The sequence below is a fragment of the Dendronephthya gigantea genome, unplaced genomic scaffold (genome assembly GCF_004324835.1).
Source record: "Dendronephthya gigantea isolate DGI-Jeju-01 unplaced genomic scaffold, DenGig_1.0 000012F, whole genome shotgun sequence".
Lineage (NCBI taxonomy): Eukaryota > Metazoa > Cnidaria > Anthozoa > Malacalcyonacea > Nephtheidae > Dendronephthya > Dendronephthya gigantea.
In genome coordinates, this window is record NW_021163022.1 from 2,486,955 (window position 1) to 2,503,557 (window position 16,603).

At 36.0% G+C, this 16,603-nt stretch overlaps 2 protein-coding genes across 2 annotated transcripts; both read left to right on the forward strand.

The window, feature by feature from the left end:
- Positions 1-225: 225 nt before the first annotated feature.
- LOC114518877 (frizzled-7-like) lies at positions 226-7,452 on the forward strand. The gene is made up of 2 exons (XM_028538909.1): positions 226-759; positions 6,319-7,452. Exons 1-2 carry the CDS (start codon positions 303-305, stop codon positions 6,603-6,605), a joined length of 744 nt encoding a protein of 247 aa, XP_028394710.1. The 5' UTR covers positions 226-302; the 3' UTR covers positions 6,606-7,452.
- Positions 7,453-9,076: 1,624 nt separating this feature from the next.
- Positions 9,077-16,512, forward strand: LOC114518876 (protein SCAI-like). The gene is made up of 16 exons (XM_028538908.1): positions 9,077-9,330; positions 10,012-10,081; positions 10,706-10,818; positions 10,902-11,000; positions 11,129-11,225; positions 11,393-11,491; positions 12,893-12,964; positions 13,289-13,480; positions 13,747-13,851; positions 13,939-14,014; positions 14,096-14,195; positions 14,411-14,492; positions 14,583-14,655; positions 14,864-15,040; positions 15,483-15,583; positions 15,927-16,512. Exons 1-16 carry the CDS (start codon positions 9,197-9,199, stop codon positions 16,077-16,079), a joined length of 1,743 nt encoding a protein of 580 aa, XP_028394709.1. The 5' UTR covers positions 9,077-9,196; the 3' UTR covers positions 16,080-16,512.
- Positions 16,513-16,603: the final 91 nt, after the last annotated feature.

Consider the following 16,603-nt stretch of genomic DNA (forward strand, 5'->3'; position numbering starts at 1 on the left):
GTGTTTATTTCGTCAGACATAATCTACGAAAAATCATCAATTCCAGATCTTCATAAGTTCCAGATTCCACTTCCACCGTTCAGTTTTCAATCACGTGCTTTCACTTGTCACTACGGAGTTTACTCTGTTGGTTTTTGCCCGTCATCACAGGAAACGTGTATTAAGCTCGGATCAGGGTTACTTGGCGCGCCCTTTATGTAAATTAGGTATAAAGCATTTAACCAGCTCCGAGTCAGTCATTATCAGTCGATCACTGGACCACGCAACATTTGGGTTCTGTCCGTTCTCGTCAAGTCAAAGAGATGGGTCTACAAAGTAAATGTGTAATCATTGCGCTCATCTTTGTCGTTGTTAGCAGTGTGACATTGGCAAAGAGAAGATGTGAGAAAATTAAGATACCGTTCTGCAAAGGACTTGGTTACAATACAACGATATTCCCGAACAATTTGGACCAGGATACACAAGATGAGGCGAAGCAAAGCGCAAGTGAATTCACAAGTCTTGTTAAAATTCAATGTTCGCCCGAAATAGCCCTCTTTCTCTGTGCTCTTTACGCTCCAGTATGTACCCAGATGCATAAACCACTTCCACCCTGTCGATCTTTATGCCAGAACGCTCGCGTTGGTTGCGAAGGGTTGATGAACGACTATGGATTCAAATGGCCGGATCGCTTCAAGTGTAGCAACTTCCCTGAACACGGGCTCTGCATTGGACGCAACGCGAGCAGCTCAAGTCATGAAACACAGAAATTAAAGCCAGGTAAGATTTTTATTCAAAAATATACGTATTTTACGAATAGGGCTTTAGTGGCAACTACACAGATGATGGTGACTGTTGTCTTCACAAGGTCGACCTAGCTTTCATTCACATATATAAAATGTACATGATAGCTCAAGCGTAGAGTATATTAGATAGTATTCTTCGACCTGTCCGTGATTACTGATTACCATGCAAGCGTGCATGACTACATAATTATAGCAGATGGCAGTGAGGTCAACAATTTAATTAATTGAGAAGAAAACACATTATTTTTTAAGTCGTTATTTTTGCATTAAGAGGAACGGGTTCTCACTCCATTACGCTCATTTCATTACAAGTTCACCAACATCACATCAGTTTCGCCTGGGTTCATCCTGTTCAGTTTAGGGTCTATGTTATTTCGTAAAAGCAAAAACACTTTCTGTAATTAATCAGAACATCTATAGATGCAGTTACAAATGAAGCGGATACATTTTGTGCGAAACTTTTAAAGCAAAAGTCTTGTGCTGCCGCTTATAGCTAGGCTCAAGAACAGACAAACTACGAGTCAGATCGGCCGATTTAGTCGAAATTAGTTGAAACGCGCAGAATTACTGATGTGGTCTTTAGTTTCGCTGTCCTGCTGTTCGACTTATTAACTCCATGCACCTTCCCCTCGGATGGGCTGACAGTAAATCCGTGGCATCCTCACCTAGTTTTACAGGATGCTTTTCCTGGCTTTTGGAATTTCTGCCCGCGAATGCCACAGAAAGAAATTTAACGAGGTTTTGAGGTAAAAATTGAAAGGAATCTCGACAATTAAGGGTCGCTTTGCTCTTCACGAATTTTCAAAATTATTCTACGGATAATTTGCGAATGAAATCTATAAGTGACGTTTGAATGCAAACGTTGATTGATCCATAATTTGAAATTTGCGTGACCTTTTGTTTTGCATTAACCTCGAAATAGCGTGTTTTGAAAAGTAAATTACATATACTGCCTAACAATGCGAACACAAAGAATTATTTCCTAAATATGTAATTCAAACGTGCCAGGGGTCCCAGTGAAGACAGTATTCAATAATAAAATATGTGGTTTGAGCTGTTTAAAAATATGACAAGGTTTCAACGCTGACTTTCCCGCAATGGCAAAATTTTGATACCATGACTATTGAAGTTATTTTAAACAAGAAATAGTGAGGGCGTTACGCGCACATCAGGTTTCTATGAAAATTAAAAAGAGGGATAAGTATAATTGATATTTAATCCATTTACTTTCAAGGTGAAAAAGATTAATTGCATTAAAAATTTGGCAAAAAAGATCCTAACTACGTGTGTGTTATCATGAATGGTTAGTTGCGCAAGTATTGCAATACACCACTCCAACAGTGAATATATTGCCCTCCAAGTTTATAACTTATATACCATTGCGGGTGAGATTTAAAGTCTTCAGTTATATTTCAAAAATCAAAGGAATTCAGTCACGCAAGCTCAAGCGTTTAACTCCTATTCATTGGGTCATACGAGGCTTGGAGAGAATTTCTTTTCTTAATTCCACTGTTATCGTGTTTACCAAAACGTTTGTTTTATAATGTTGATATATATTTACATGCATGCATGGTGGGTTTTTTAAAGGATATAAGCTTTTCCCCTGAAAAGTTATTAGCAGCAAATATATTCAGAAGAGAATAAGGGAGAAACCTTGTTAGACCTTGGCTTCAATATTATAAACAGTTTTCCTTAGAAAAACAATGCGAACAGACAGGGCAAAGGGCAAATCTAAATCACACATTTTGCAGAGTAATCCCATTATACAAACAACTTCAGATATTTGATCATATGAAAGGTTTTTACATTACACTGCAGGGAATAGTCAAAGACTTGCCGAAATATATAAGTCCCTATACTTTGCATCTTTGAGAGTTTATAAAATGTATTATATAATCCCTCTTAAATTCTCATTTCCTATAACATAATTTCATGTAAAAGGATTAAAGGTGCAAACGTAATATGCACCTCACGGCAATTGCATGCATGCATGCAGGAACATAAATATAGATTGGCTTTGCCAGATTGCCATTGCCTTTGGCTTATCATTACGAGCCTTATGCTTTATGTCTATCTATATTTCTCTGACAACTATATTTCAACTTAATTGCCATCCAACTACCATCGATCAATTTATGTCAGAAAATAAAGAATTCGAGATCTTTCCGACCGCATCGGAGGTCTTTGATGGCAGAAAATGAAATTTATTCTAGTTTTCACTCAGCAAGACGACATTCCGAGAGGTATACTTCAAGTGATGTTATGCAGGCCCCTGTTGTATCAAGCCCGTTTAGCTTAAACGGTGGATAAGTCAAAATTAAATAACACTCTTACAAGTTACATCTTTCTTGAATGAGTCAACTTGAATATTATGCACTGCCACTGAATATGTAGTTGTAAACAGTATCGTTGTATCAAGGTTAAAAACATTTAGTTTGCTTGTTGAATAAAACGATAGACTTGCTTTCTATTTTGAACTTAAGCTGAACGGGCTTGATACAACCGGCCCCAGAACGCTAGATCTATTAAAAGAACTTCATACAAAACATATTCAACACTGCAACAATACGTCAACCTACATCAACAAAAACTATTCTCGCGGTAAACTGTCAATTTGAAATAGACATGTCTCCACATGTCTATTTCAAATTCATATTGAACAGAAAAAACGGGGTTTTTCAAATCTGATTTTTTATCTTGTTTTTTCCTGTGTATACTGAAGAGTGGTTTGTCAGATTGACACATATCTTCATTTATAGCATTTTTTCTCTTCCGTGTGAAGCAAGATATTCCAGTTTGATAACAAAAGATGTACTTATCAGTACCTCAAATTCGCACGAAACAATTCTTTCCCCCCTCACTGCATGTCACTGTAGAATTTTTTGCTGAAAATATCGTCGAAATTAAAACTCTAAAATAGCACACTGATATTTCTATATTAAGAAAAATACACTAAAAATAGCGTCCGCAGTACTGGAAATCTTAAAATATCTTGAGTATAGCACCTTTTTTAGCATATGAAGCAAGACAAACTATACTTCAGTTCATGATAACGGGTATGAGAGCACTTGGCAAGAATTTTTCATTTGGAGTAGTCGACCACTTAAAAATTGATTGCTCTTGAGTGATAACACAATTTTCACTTGAAAAACATGTCTAGCATATTGTCATATACCCCGGAACACAGGCCACATGTATGAACACCCCTGATTAATACCAGTGAAATGAAAATAACATTTATCACAGTTCACTGATTAAATACCCTCGCAATTTGTGTACTGATGATAAGAGATTGCCAACTGCCAAAATGACCGCGAAAAAAAAGAGATAAAACTGGAGTACGAAATTCGATCTACTGAAGTTTGTAAAGAAGAAATTAATAATATAACCTTTAGAGGAAACAAGAAAGAGATTGCATGAGGGTTGATTAATCTTATTACAAGTTATCATTCGCTCTGGTCAAGGAAAGAAAAAAACACCATAATAATTTCTTATATATGTTTGAACCTGATCCATGTTCAATACGAGAGGATGATGGCTATTTATGAAACGCGAGAAAAGATAGTTAGTTAACAGCACTTGAATCTCGTCAATTCTCAAGCCCCGTACTTCCTATAATAACCACAATGTGTCGGCCAAGACATTCAATAATAGCCATGCGGGGGTAGAATTATTCAATCAAGACACCGTCGTGCAATTTGCGACCTTAATGGCTTCAATAAAATGTTGTAAATATCAGTGATTGATAGCAAGAAATCAATTTTATAATGTTGTTTGACCTTTGGCGAGTAATGCCGATGAGCTTGTATTATACAATCAGAAACATTGGGAAGTGAAGATAATATCCGCTTTTTCATGTCAGGGTAAATGAATTCATAGCTATTGAACTATTCATACAGGATTACCAGTATTACCATTCATTATGACGTCATAGTTGTTATTTAATCACCCAAATGACTACTTTAATTTATAAGGAAATCTGTAATCCCAAATGAAGGGCAGATCAGATCGTAATTCGTACAGAAATCCAGATTAAGAATCAAAAGTCTTTCTAACCAATATACCTAGGTACATATATAGTGTTTTCTTCCACATGTAACAGGCGTATAGGAAACAAAAGCAGCTTAAGACATGCATTAATTAATTAATCGGCTTAAATTGAACCAAATCTGCGACACAGACATGAAGAAAATCTGTCGCATATTCTCACAGTTTCACTGCATGAAATGAAATTACTTATCTCGGTTGTTGAGCAGTAAGGAAGGTGAGTGAAACGGAGGAAACAGGAATCCTAAACATTTAGGTTTTATAACATTTCCGTGTCGCTGTTCTTGGATCTTGCGACACAAACCCAGAAAATATTTTCCTTATCCTGACAGTTACAGACTTGCTTTTCCGTTGACAAACAAAGTCACATACACGACGCGGTAGGGTTCTGTTTCTAAAAATGTCAAGTTGAACAAGCAATTTGCCTTAAGAGCGCATGCGTCTTCTATTACGCATGGGGGGTGAAATTGCCTTTTCATGCAATTCTACTGACTTTTCCACACATTAGTATCCAGAGCAAGAGTTGATATCACAGTAAATTAATCGATATCCAAAGGTCTTTAAAATCCCCTTTCTGATGTTTAATGCATTCATTGTCTAGATTAATTACACTATAATCTATAGATACGGATCAGTCGGATCATGCTGTTTCAACTAAATTACATCGCGCTTTTACAAATTACAAAGAGCAGTATCTGCCTGAATCGTGCACGCTTTTCGTCAATTTGCGCTGTCATTACCCTAATACATTTACTGAAGGTCTTCTACGTTACCGTCGATTTTGTGCAAATTAAAAGTGAATGTTAAAAAAGATAAGGATCAATGCCACTGAGACTTGTCGTCTCAAGTGTCGGCTAAGGCATCCATCGGTGTCTCCGTTTTTGCTTTCTTCGACTGATAAATCGAATAAATAGTTTCCGAATCAGTGTCCGGTTATTCTCATTCATTTAATTCGTAATACAATATCTTTGACGGATATGACTTTCTTTCAATTACATGAATCATATCAGAATGGAGAATGGTCTTACCGAATGTCAGAACACGTACTAATTCAACCTATTAGAAGTTGCCTGTTTTAGTTCTACCATTTATAGTGACTTAGTACTTTATGTAGTATAGTTTATTTAGATACTTTACTAATTTGGACATTATTAACATATATAGAGTTACACGAGGAAAAACAAGCGGGGTCTATTAAGATGGCTGTGTATCTAGACTCGTTGTAGCAAGGAACTTTAGTTTGTACATTAAAATATCTCATGAATAAAATATGAGAACATTACACCATTTTGTCCTTTTTTTTACAATCACAGCCAGCCGGAAACTATGTTATCTAGTTTCCCTGCCTCTGAGAAGCATAACCAGCGAGGAAACTGTGAAAAATGAACAGTTTCTGTGTTAAATCAGAACTATGATCAAATCTAGCTTTTGTGTTAATGGTTTGTGTGCAAGCTTTTCTTAATCTTGAATACATTTCGTTTTGCAGGCAAGAAAGTCTCGGTGCACAAAATCCGTAAGAAGAAATGTGCGAAGGAGAGCCACGATGGGAAGCTTTGCTGTAAACTTGGTCGAAGAGCGGCAAAGAAAGGTTATTATTGTAACTTGAGAAAAAAGGACGATAATGAATCTCGCAAAACTATCAGGTTCCGTAAATTGGTGATCAGAAAATGCTCGCTCCACAGCTCGTGTTTCCGTTCGTGCTGTGAAGTTTCCTTGAGAAAACGTCGAAGCAACAAACGAAATGCAAAACGAAAAATCAAGAACAGAGAATGAACAAAACTGATGACGTGATGCAAAATCTTTTAGCCTGTGTATGAAATATAAAGTAAATCGCACATTTTTTTCTAGGGGGTAGTTTATATATAATATGTATAATAACAGCTGGTGATTTACAGGGTTTCATATCATATGCTTCTTGTAAAACACTATTTTGAACTTAACAATCTTTAGTATAATAAAGAGAATCTAACAGTAAGTGGTTCTCTCGCAGGACAATCATAAGCAATTATACGTTTGTCATTGCATCCAACACAACATAGAATTTGCGCATGTTAATGTGGCTCCCCGCAATTTTCGAAATGAACTGGTCATTTAGTTTTTTTTTTAAAAATTAATTCTTGTTAGAGAACGAAAATTGCTGCTGTTATATATAGAAACATATTCGACTCGGTCCTCCGATTCGAAATTTTAAAACGTTCTCAGGCGAACGTGTTTTTACAAACTTACCGCATGCTTTACTTCTCTAAAAAGAAACATTTTATGAAACAAATAAAAAAAGGGGAACTTCCAAAATATCTTTAAAGTAAAACGCGTTAGAAGGATAGAATCACCATTTTCTCGATATTTTTCGACTACCAGGATATGTTTGTGTCACAATTTTTTTTCTCTAACAAGAAACCTGTTTCCAAAAAATAGCTTATCAAAGAGGCAGCACTGAGCGCTATATAGTGCGCATGCAAATGGTGAATTATCAGAGATAAATATTTGCATGTTGGTTTTGTATTTGGAAATATGAAACACAGAAGTGCTAATTTAGATTCAGCTGATGTAAACACACGCACCAATATCCGTCAAGTGGATTTGTAAAGTATAATATAATAAAGAAAATTATTGAAACTTACTACACCGATTTCTTTGTTTGTTTTCTTGTCTTTTTTTCAACTTTTATCTTTTGTATGCATGTCACCTGAAAAATCAAACACATGCAGGGATATGTTATTAACCCAACTAAGATTAAAAACTCTAATTTTGGTCGCTCATAATATACGCAACGCCCTTATGGCCATTTCTTGACACTCTCTACCCTTTTTCTGACGCTGAACCACATATCCCATCACACACTGATCACCAGTGAACGCACGTCTTTCCACTTGACGAATTTGGTGAAAAACATATCATGACGTGATTGACTAGAGTTCAAAATGTTGACTGATGCCCACAAACATTTTGACTGGGGCTTGGGTCTATTTGTGTTCTGCGAGTTTCTTGCATATAAGAAAAATAATTATTTAATTTTTGCAACATTGTCATTAACCGATTGTCAGCTAGCGTCACGTGAGGCTACAACAGACACCACTCACCCCATCCGCGTTCCCAGGCGTACTGTGTGTACTGCAGTACGCGAAACACCTGGACACCTGGTAGTGAGGATGCCATCTACCCCTCTTTGACGCTCCCTCAAACATCGCCACACTCCTCAGAGCGCCACGTATTTTTATGAACGGCCTCTATCGGCTAATTTACGATCAAACTTGGCAGAAGAAGATTGAGACGAGAAGAATACGAATTAAAGTCTTATAGTTGTTCTTAGAAATTTTTACTTCAAAAGAAAAATGATTTCAAATTCAGACAGCGTAAACATAGAAAATACTTCTTGCTGTAGTGGTGGTGATGCTAGACCACAGGTAGGAATCGATCATAACGCGTCCTAGTGGCAGTGTAACACAGATATTAGGGTAAATTTATATGAGTCATATGACATGTCGATTCTGTGAAATGAAGAATGGAAACGTCTGAGTGCATTTCCTGTTTTGTCAGCGGCCTACACCAATAGATTTAATAATTAACCGGAAAGGAATCTCACATTACAAATACTTCCAGACGACCAGACGCAATATGCAAACCACTCACCCTCACTGTGACCGCTCATGCGCAGTATTGCAATATTTTCAATATTTTCAATATTTTCTTTCTATGTAAGACTATGACAATGTTCAGTCTTCTTAGCGTTATACACAAGAAATTCTTTATAGTTAACTCAAATTGAAAAGTGAAAACTAGAAAATCTACTCTGGTAAATGTTTTATGTTTGTTGACAAAATCTCGAGTACTTTTCTTCGTCTGAAGTCAGCGAGCCAATTAATGAGACGGGAATTGTCACAGAATACGAAAATGATTTCATATGACCGGACTCATTATGAAATAAATGAAACGTTGGTACGTTGATGAGAAATGAGAATTTATTCAATCAATACGACATCATTAATTGCCATTAGCTATTTGATACGGCCGTAAACGCAACTGGCATTTCAACAAGATCTATACGAATATCTCTAAACAGAATCGTTACATTCAATAATACGATATAGGGTCATATAGCTTCACAATTTTAAATTTAAATCTATGCTAATTCTTGTCTATGTTTACTAAAGCGTGCAGTGACTGCTGTCCTCTAGGAAACGCTAACAATTGCACCTTGTGCTTGGTTTGTTTGTGGTTTGTTATGAGAGATATATAAAATGCGAAACCATACGACCAAAAGGTCGTACAGTAACATTTAACTCCGCCTTTATGTTGACATTCTTCTAATACCAAGAGCACATGACTGCTACTACGCACAAAATCAAAACAAAAACATTACGACGATGGCTGAAGTCGAAGACGATAGTAACGAAGAGAAGTCGAGAGAACTTGAGTTGAATCTGAAGAGAGAATCTGAGATTGTAGCCGAGTTTTGTAACCTCCTTGAACAGTCCAGACAGTGGTTTAAAAGTTTAAGGTGAAAATGTCTAGATCTAGCCTTAATATGGTGGCTCAAAGTACCTCTTACACGCCTTCGCCAAACAACCATATTTCTGCGTAACTTCAACTGTCTTTCACATTCTATATTGTTGAGGACGAGTGTTCTTAACATGTGACAAGAAATCTTTGAAATCTATTTTAATCCAGCTTTGGTTGTACGGTGCTTGCTGTATATCCTTGTATATCAGTACTCGCGTGCTCCGCCGACCACCACTACATAGTTCATATATATATACATATATATTGAACTAATGTAACAGCGTTGTAAACTCCAATTTATTCTACTATAGTTTGCGTACATTCGCGTGTATAAGTTCCCGGATTAGGATTGTGTAAAGTTCGCGTACATTCGCGTACATAGGTTCCCGGATTAGGATTGTGTATAGTTGGCGTACATTCGCGTACATAGGTTCTCGGATTAGGGATTAAGATTGTGGTTAAGATTTGAATTAAAGTCAGGATTAAGTGTGTATTAAAATTCTGGTTGTACGTTTAAAACCAGTTTTATAATACAGATTTACATATTTTTATACGTATGTAAAGAAAGGCGTCTGTATTGTTGTACTAAGGGTTTAAAAGTCAATTTATCAATTATTTATTTGATTTCGCTCTTTAGAGAGCCTTGAAACTAAATTTGTATTTAAAAACATGTTCGCAGAGATCTGCCACAGTTTGGACACAAGAGTTGGCAAACACAATTTGGAAGAACGTTTGATATCTACACTAAGGTCAGGTTACTGTTTGCGTCAACGCATTTTTTGTGCCAAACCAAATTATATTTTTTTCGTGTTGATAATTTTCTCGTTTCCGGATATTATTGTTTAATTAAAGCCGGTTTTCCACTAGCGATATTTCGAAAAATATTGCTAATGGAAAACCGGCTTAAATGACTTGCTCGATAGTTTTTGTATGCACTGGTGACTGGTAATGGTATGAATTAATATTTTTCCTCCAAATGCATATTTTCCACTATAATATTTTAGTTTGAATTGAAGTGATTGTTCTTCTCACTACCATAAAAAATAAAACGATGCAATAAGTCAAATAAAACGATGCTTATTCGCAGTATTGAGTTTGGCTAACGATAAGCTGGGCCTGAAACCTGCAAATTTGGCGTGTTCTCACTAATGCTGATTGCAAAATAAATGCAGAACGAACTTTCGGAACTATAGGCGAACTTTCATCTCTTCATATTCCGGAGTTTTCAGAAAACCGTAGCTCCCAGAAAACTAACAAGTCACAACTTTCCGTCCTACCAGGGTGTTACGCTGTTACCTCACCGTTGCTCATATGTTTGGACGATGATTAATTCCAATAACTCAAAATTAAAATTTCGTGTTCACAAATTTTAGCTGTGGAAATTTCAGCAAGAAAATAGATCAGTTTTGGACAAAAAGTATAAGTTGAAAAGATGGCAGATTGGAGAAATTGCGTCGAAAATTGGCCAACTCTATTATCATTACTAGTAAGAACCGGAATATATCTTTTGCATTGATCAAAGTGTTTTATGGCTATTTTAAAAGTACTTATAATGGCTTTTTTGTGTAGCTTGCGAACCAGTGAATGCAACTACTTGTTAGAAGCATTTTCATTCTACACAGCCATACGATCACGAGCTTATTACACGAACGCAAGTAAATTTGAAACGTAAGCATACAAGACTATCTGCATATAATTCTATTGGATCTGTTTATCAGTTTCTTTCTAAATGACAATCTCTATTTAATTGGCCAGAACGACAGAAAATAACCAGCACATTTCTCCTAATTGTCTAGGTCTGACCTAATGGTGAAAAAACTCCGTTACTATGCAAGATTTATTGTTGTTACTCTTCTTTTAAACAAAATGGACTTTGTAAAGGAATTGGTCAAGGTAATGTACATCTGCATGATTGATCCATCACTGATCATTACCAAGGGTAGTAAAAACCAGGTTAATTTCTTGAGTTCTAATAGTACCATCAGTAAATACATGTTTTCACATCAACCAGATGGAATATATTTTACATCAATCATCAATGTTCATAAATTTCTTCATAGGAATTTAGGCAATATATAGATGAATATACAATGATATATAATCCCACAGATGAGGATGACTGGAGATTGGTAGTAAATGAGGTCACATCATTTTGCGAGGTAATATGTAATATGTCTCCTCCTTTTCAGTACATATTAGCAAGTGAAATCTGTAAATTCATTAAACCTTTAGCAATGACCTCAGGCAACATGTGAAAAGCATAGGAAGCCCAGACAAAGGAGTTGAAGTTAATAAAAATCCGTAAAACACTTGAGATATGTGTTAAAATTAATTAAAGTATGTAATATGCTGCAAAACTACTGTTAGAACCATGTATGTAGCGTGCTCCAGAGGCGCTGCCATTTGACTATGCAACTAGTGATGTAACTTACTATATCATATAGTAAGTTACATCACTAGTTGCATAGTCAAATGGCAGCGCCACTGGAGCACGCTACATACATGGTTCTAACAGTAGTTTTGTAGCATATAACATACTTTAATTAATTTTAACACATATCTCAAGTGTTTTACGGACTTTTATTAACTTCAACTCATTTGTCTGGGCTTCCTATGGTGAAAAGTTGCAGAGTTCAGCATCTGCACCAGCACTCAAAAACAGCTAGTCCACTCATGATTTATTTACAAAAGCAAAATACACTTTTACCTCATGTTGTTTGTTGGGAGATTATTCAATTAAGGCTGTTTACTTGTTTAATAATGATCAAAAGTATAAAAATTTGGGAAATTATTAAGAAAAAACAATTACGATTAAAATGTATACCCTAATCAATGTTATAAAATATAAAAAATTAAAAATATATTATTTGGTAAATTTTCACGTCAGAAGCAGAGAAATAATATCTTAATGCTAACACTAGCTGCTAAAAGGATAATCAGTTTGGTTAAGAGATCAACTTACTTTTAAACTTCTTGAATATTTAGTATTAAAACAAAGAAACGTTACACTTCTTTTTCAATTTTCATGAGAGAATTTTCAGGATCCTGGAATTAAAAAGCTCTCGACACTACTGTATGTAGTTTTTAAAGTGAAATGACACAGCGATACAGTTTCATCATAATGACTCGATCAGCAGTCTCAGTTTAAAGTATTTTCTACGTGCACATGATCTGTCCTTTTTTTTCTCATTCTTCTTCTCCGCCATTATGATATATGCAAATCAGGTACAGGCCTTGGGCGCCAATTACCTGCAATCAGGCAGTGTGGTGACGCACTGTGGTGACGCCGCATCACCAGATCACCCATTGCAGATCACCGCGCATCACTCTCTACATCAAAATTCCATGTTTATCGAAAAACGTGGAAATACCTCAATAATCGTAAAAGCGATTAAAAAATATAGGTTACATATGATTACAAGGGACCTCAAAACAAGAAATGAGATGAATCGTACCCACGACTGTAAAACAAAAAGTCAAAATGCCTGGATAAGTTAATTTTTGTAAATATTCCTATTAATTAACTGAAATGTTTTTCAAAATATTTCTACATTCATTAGGCCGAATCGCTGGTCACAGTTATGAATGCAGACGTTACCCCCCGAGTGCTATCGCATCGCCTGAATTCCGAGGTACGTTTTGCTGTGTAAAATATCTTAAAGAATTGAACTATTCTGTTGTAATTCAAATTTCAAATCGGATAAACAAGGGATTTGATCATGCGATTTAATGGTTGGCAATGATTCTGATTCTATTGAGCTGCCAGTTTTGTTCGGAATGATTTTTAGTGCCTTGATTCAAATAATTTGTTTCCCCTTCTCCATTTCAATTCGCATTTGACAGTCACATCCCAAGGATTCTAGAACAGACATCAAACCTGATGAGCTTTGCTAGTATATAAAACTCTGCTGATTTTGCGTTGGAATGGTATTTTAATCGAAGCTTTATGTTTCCAGAGACCTGTAGGAGAGAGTGAGCGACCTTCGTTATCCTTACAAGAGATAATCATTGTAGGAAACAGAGAGAAACAGGTGAAATTTAGTGAACTGACTCTGGACATGTTTCGTATGTTACAAGCACTCGAGAGAGAGCCAGACGAATATCAACCTTATTCCTTGGAAAATTCCACAGACTTCACCAAAGATCAGGTACACGCGAGGGTTGCTACTAACATCAAAGTATGATTCGTCCACTAAACAAACTGCGGTGCAACGACTCAAGTTTTGAAGTGCAGAACTAGAATATATTGTTGTTGATTCCATTCCATTTTTCCATCGATTGTAATGAAAAATAAACGAAATTCATGAATGCGCACAAGTTTTCAGCAAAGATAGTTTTTACCTAGCATCGTGTTGCACCCTCTCAAGTTGACCGCCAATGTATATAGCATTTCTAATACCCTTCATTCATATAGATGAGAAAGGAAACGGTACCATCGAAAAGACCAAATCCTCACAAATATTTGTTGTATAAACCGACCTTTAGTCAACTATTCACGTTCCTGGCTTCAGGATTTAAGGTAGATTTAAATCTATTCAATTTATAGGGTCGATAAATCTTAATGTAAAATGGAACTAATTATAACTCATTTATGCAACATTCTCAGGAACTACCGCAAAATGCTGTGATGTTGATCTATCTATCTGCAGACAGTCACAAAGTGGAAAACAAGCACACAGACGGTATATGAAAGAGATGTACCATTGTTTTAAGGACCTTCTTGTTTTGAGGAGCAAATAAACAATAAACTGTCCACTGTATAGGTCCATATGGTCAAGGAGGTCTCAGAATGTCCGTTCACAAGGGTTTACAGCCTGCAAAAAGTACACGTATGATACAAAGCAACGTGAATGAGACAAACGCGTAAGTGGGCATACTTTAGGCACCTTTGGAGTGGCATTTTATTGGGGTTTTTAAGTGGGTTCCTTCAAGATTGATTGATTGATTTCTGTAAAACGACAGGATAATATTATGTACGACAGGATAATATTATGTTAGTCAGTGTTTGAAACTGAAGGGGAAACTTTGTGTGGTGTTTATATGATCTTGAAGTGGAAGGTTTTGTGATGAAATTTCAGAATATATCCAGACGACTTAATACCATTTACAAGAAAAGCAATGATGTTGATTGTAGACAGCGAAACAAGTACTTCTTTTCAGGTAAATTAGGATTAACATCAAAACAGGAATTTAATTTTTTCAGTTGCTCTTGGTTGTAATCTAATCAACTGCCATTATTTCATCTTTTAGTCTCTCTCAAGTGTTTTTGGTAATCCTGTTGTTGTCTTGATGTCTCCATCCAAAGTTCCACATGCGTTACAAGGTGAGGTGATGAGCAATGGATACGATATCCTATTCTCTTCTTACAGTTACAGCCCATCGCACATAACGAGTAATGAGTGAAAAGTAAGAACATTCCTAAGCCTAACATGCCACTGAACACAAGATTTTAAAGACTCGTCAGTTTATCAACCGAAATCGAGTTAGCTTAGCACTACAATGTTATTCAATCGTTCTTCATTTTTTTTCAGATACTTTACGCAAAGGCAATGTATTCACACTGTTCTTACACAACCCATTGGTGGCATTTTTGTACGTGTGTAACATCACAAATATTCAAGTTGGATTGTGGGAGCAATGTTGCCAACAGCTGCGAGGGTTTGAGGGAGATTTGATCAGACTCTTTACGAAATTATCAAAAGTTGTTGGTAAGATTCATATTCAACCATTGCATTCATTAAGTAACATAAATATGTATTGAGGTGTCCAGGTAACAATTGAATAATTTAATTAGAAATTTGCCATTCGCTCCAATCACCGGAGTACCTGTAATACTCCCTTATATAGGGACCCAATATTGTGTACTTTTAGCATACAAGTAATAACTGATTATTGATCGAGCATGAGGTCTGTACTGTGAAATATCAGACCGATGCTTTTTAATATGGACCGAGCGACGAAGAAGTGAAATATCCAAGATATTGGTCCACGGTCCGGATATGGGTTTTACAGACCGCTTGTCCATGAACCAGAATGGAAGATTTTGAAAAGTCAAATAATGTCTATTATTTCTATGACTTTTAGGCTCGTCTATAAGGCACTGCCACTGGGTTTTTTGTGCATATTCATGTCCAGACATTTATTTTCTAGATATTTCATACATTCAAATGATTGACGATGAATTTCTAGCATTGATGATTCGAAGATTTATATTTTGTTACTATGTAACTAGACAACATAGAGCTTTTAAAGTAAGTCTTCCTTGCAAGATAATGTTGACTTTATTACCGCATATAATGTATGGGTTTCTTTTAGAATTATCAGTGGTCGAGTTTTCATCGAATGTTTTGACGCGTATGGTGCACCACTGTGTGTTCACCACTGGAGTTAGCAAATGATACAAAATTTCATGCATTTTTGCTAAGATGGAAACTGGACTAAATCACTCCTATTACGGAGTCTCAATTTTGACTTGAAACCCAATAATTCAATTTGGTTTGTTGCGATGGTTATTAAGACAAAGATATGATATTAACGTTAGAGGGGGGAAATATCGTATGTGCATGTGAAAACATTGTTTTCTTGTTTTTACAGGGTGTGGAGTATTTTCCAAGTTGTTCTCCCAGTTTCCCACCTCAACTTATTGAAAACGAAGACTTGCGCAAACGTGTGCTAACTCTCTCTTCAACGTTGGACGTACGAGGATTGTTTTATGAACTAGAAGACATACCTTCCGTAAACTGCTGAGTATACTTGCCTGAAATCATAGTGTGTATTTATACGTGTATACATGTAATTAAAATTGTTCATTATATTACATATAGGTAGAAATGTAACTGTGAGTTGACGCAGGTTTAACGACCTAAGACTACGAATGAGAATTTAAATCCCTTAGGCCTTGGTTATACGTCGCATTTTTGGCGCGTCGAATACAATTCAAACAATAGATAATGAAATGGTAATGAAGCTGGTTTATTATCCCATTATCAATTGTTTAAATTGCATTCGACGCGACCAAAATGCGACGTATAACCTAGGCCTTAGTTGAAAAGGTATTATGTCACTCACTGACCTAGAATTTATAGTATTTAGTGTGCATGACGAGTATTTTGCGCTGTCGTAATCTACGAAATAATATATAATATCAATAATCAAATGTGTAAAATTTAGCTATCATCTAACAGACTTCTCGAAAATTAAAGATTATCGTAAAATTTATTGGCTACAACGGAGTGTTTTAAAAGTTTCATACAACGGCAATGTTACAACCA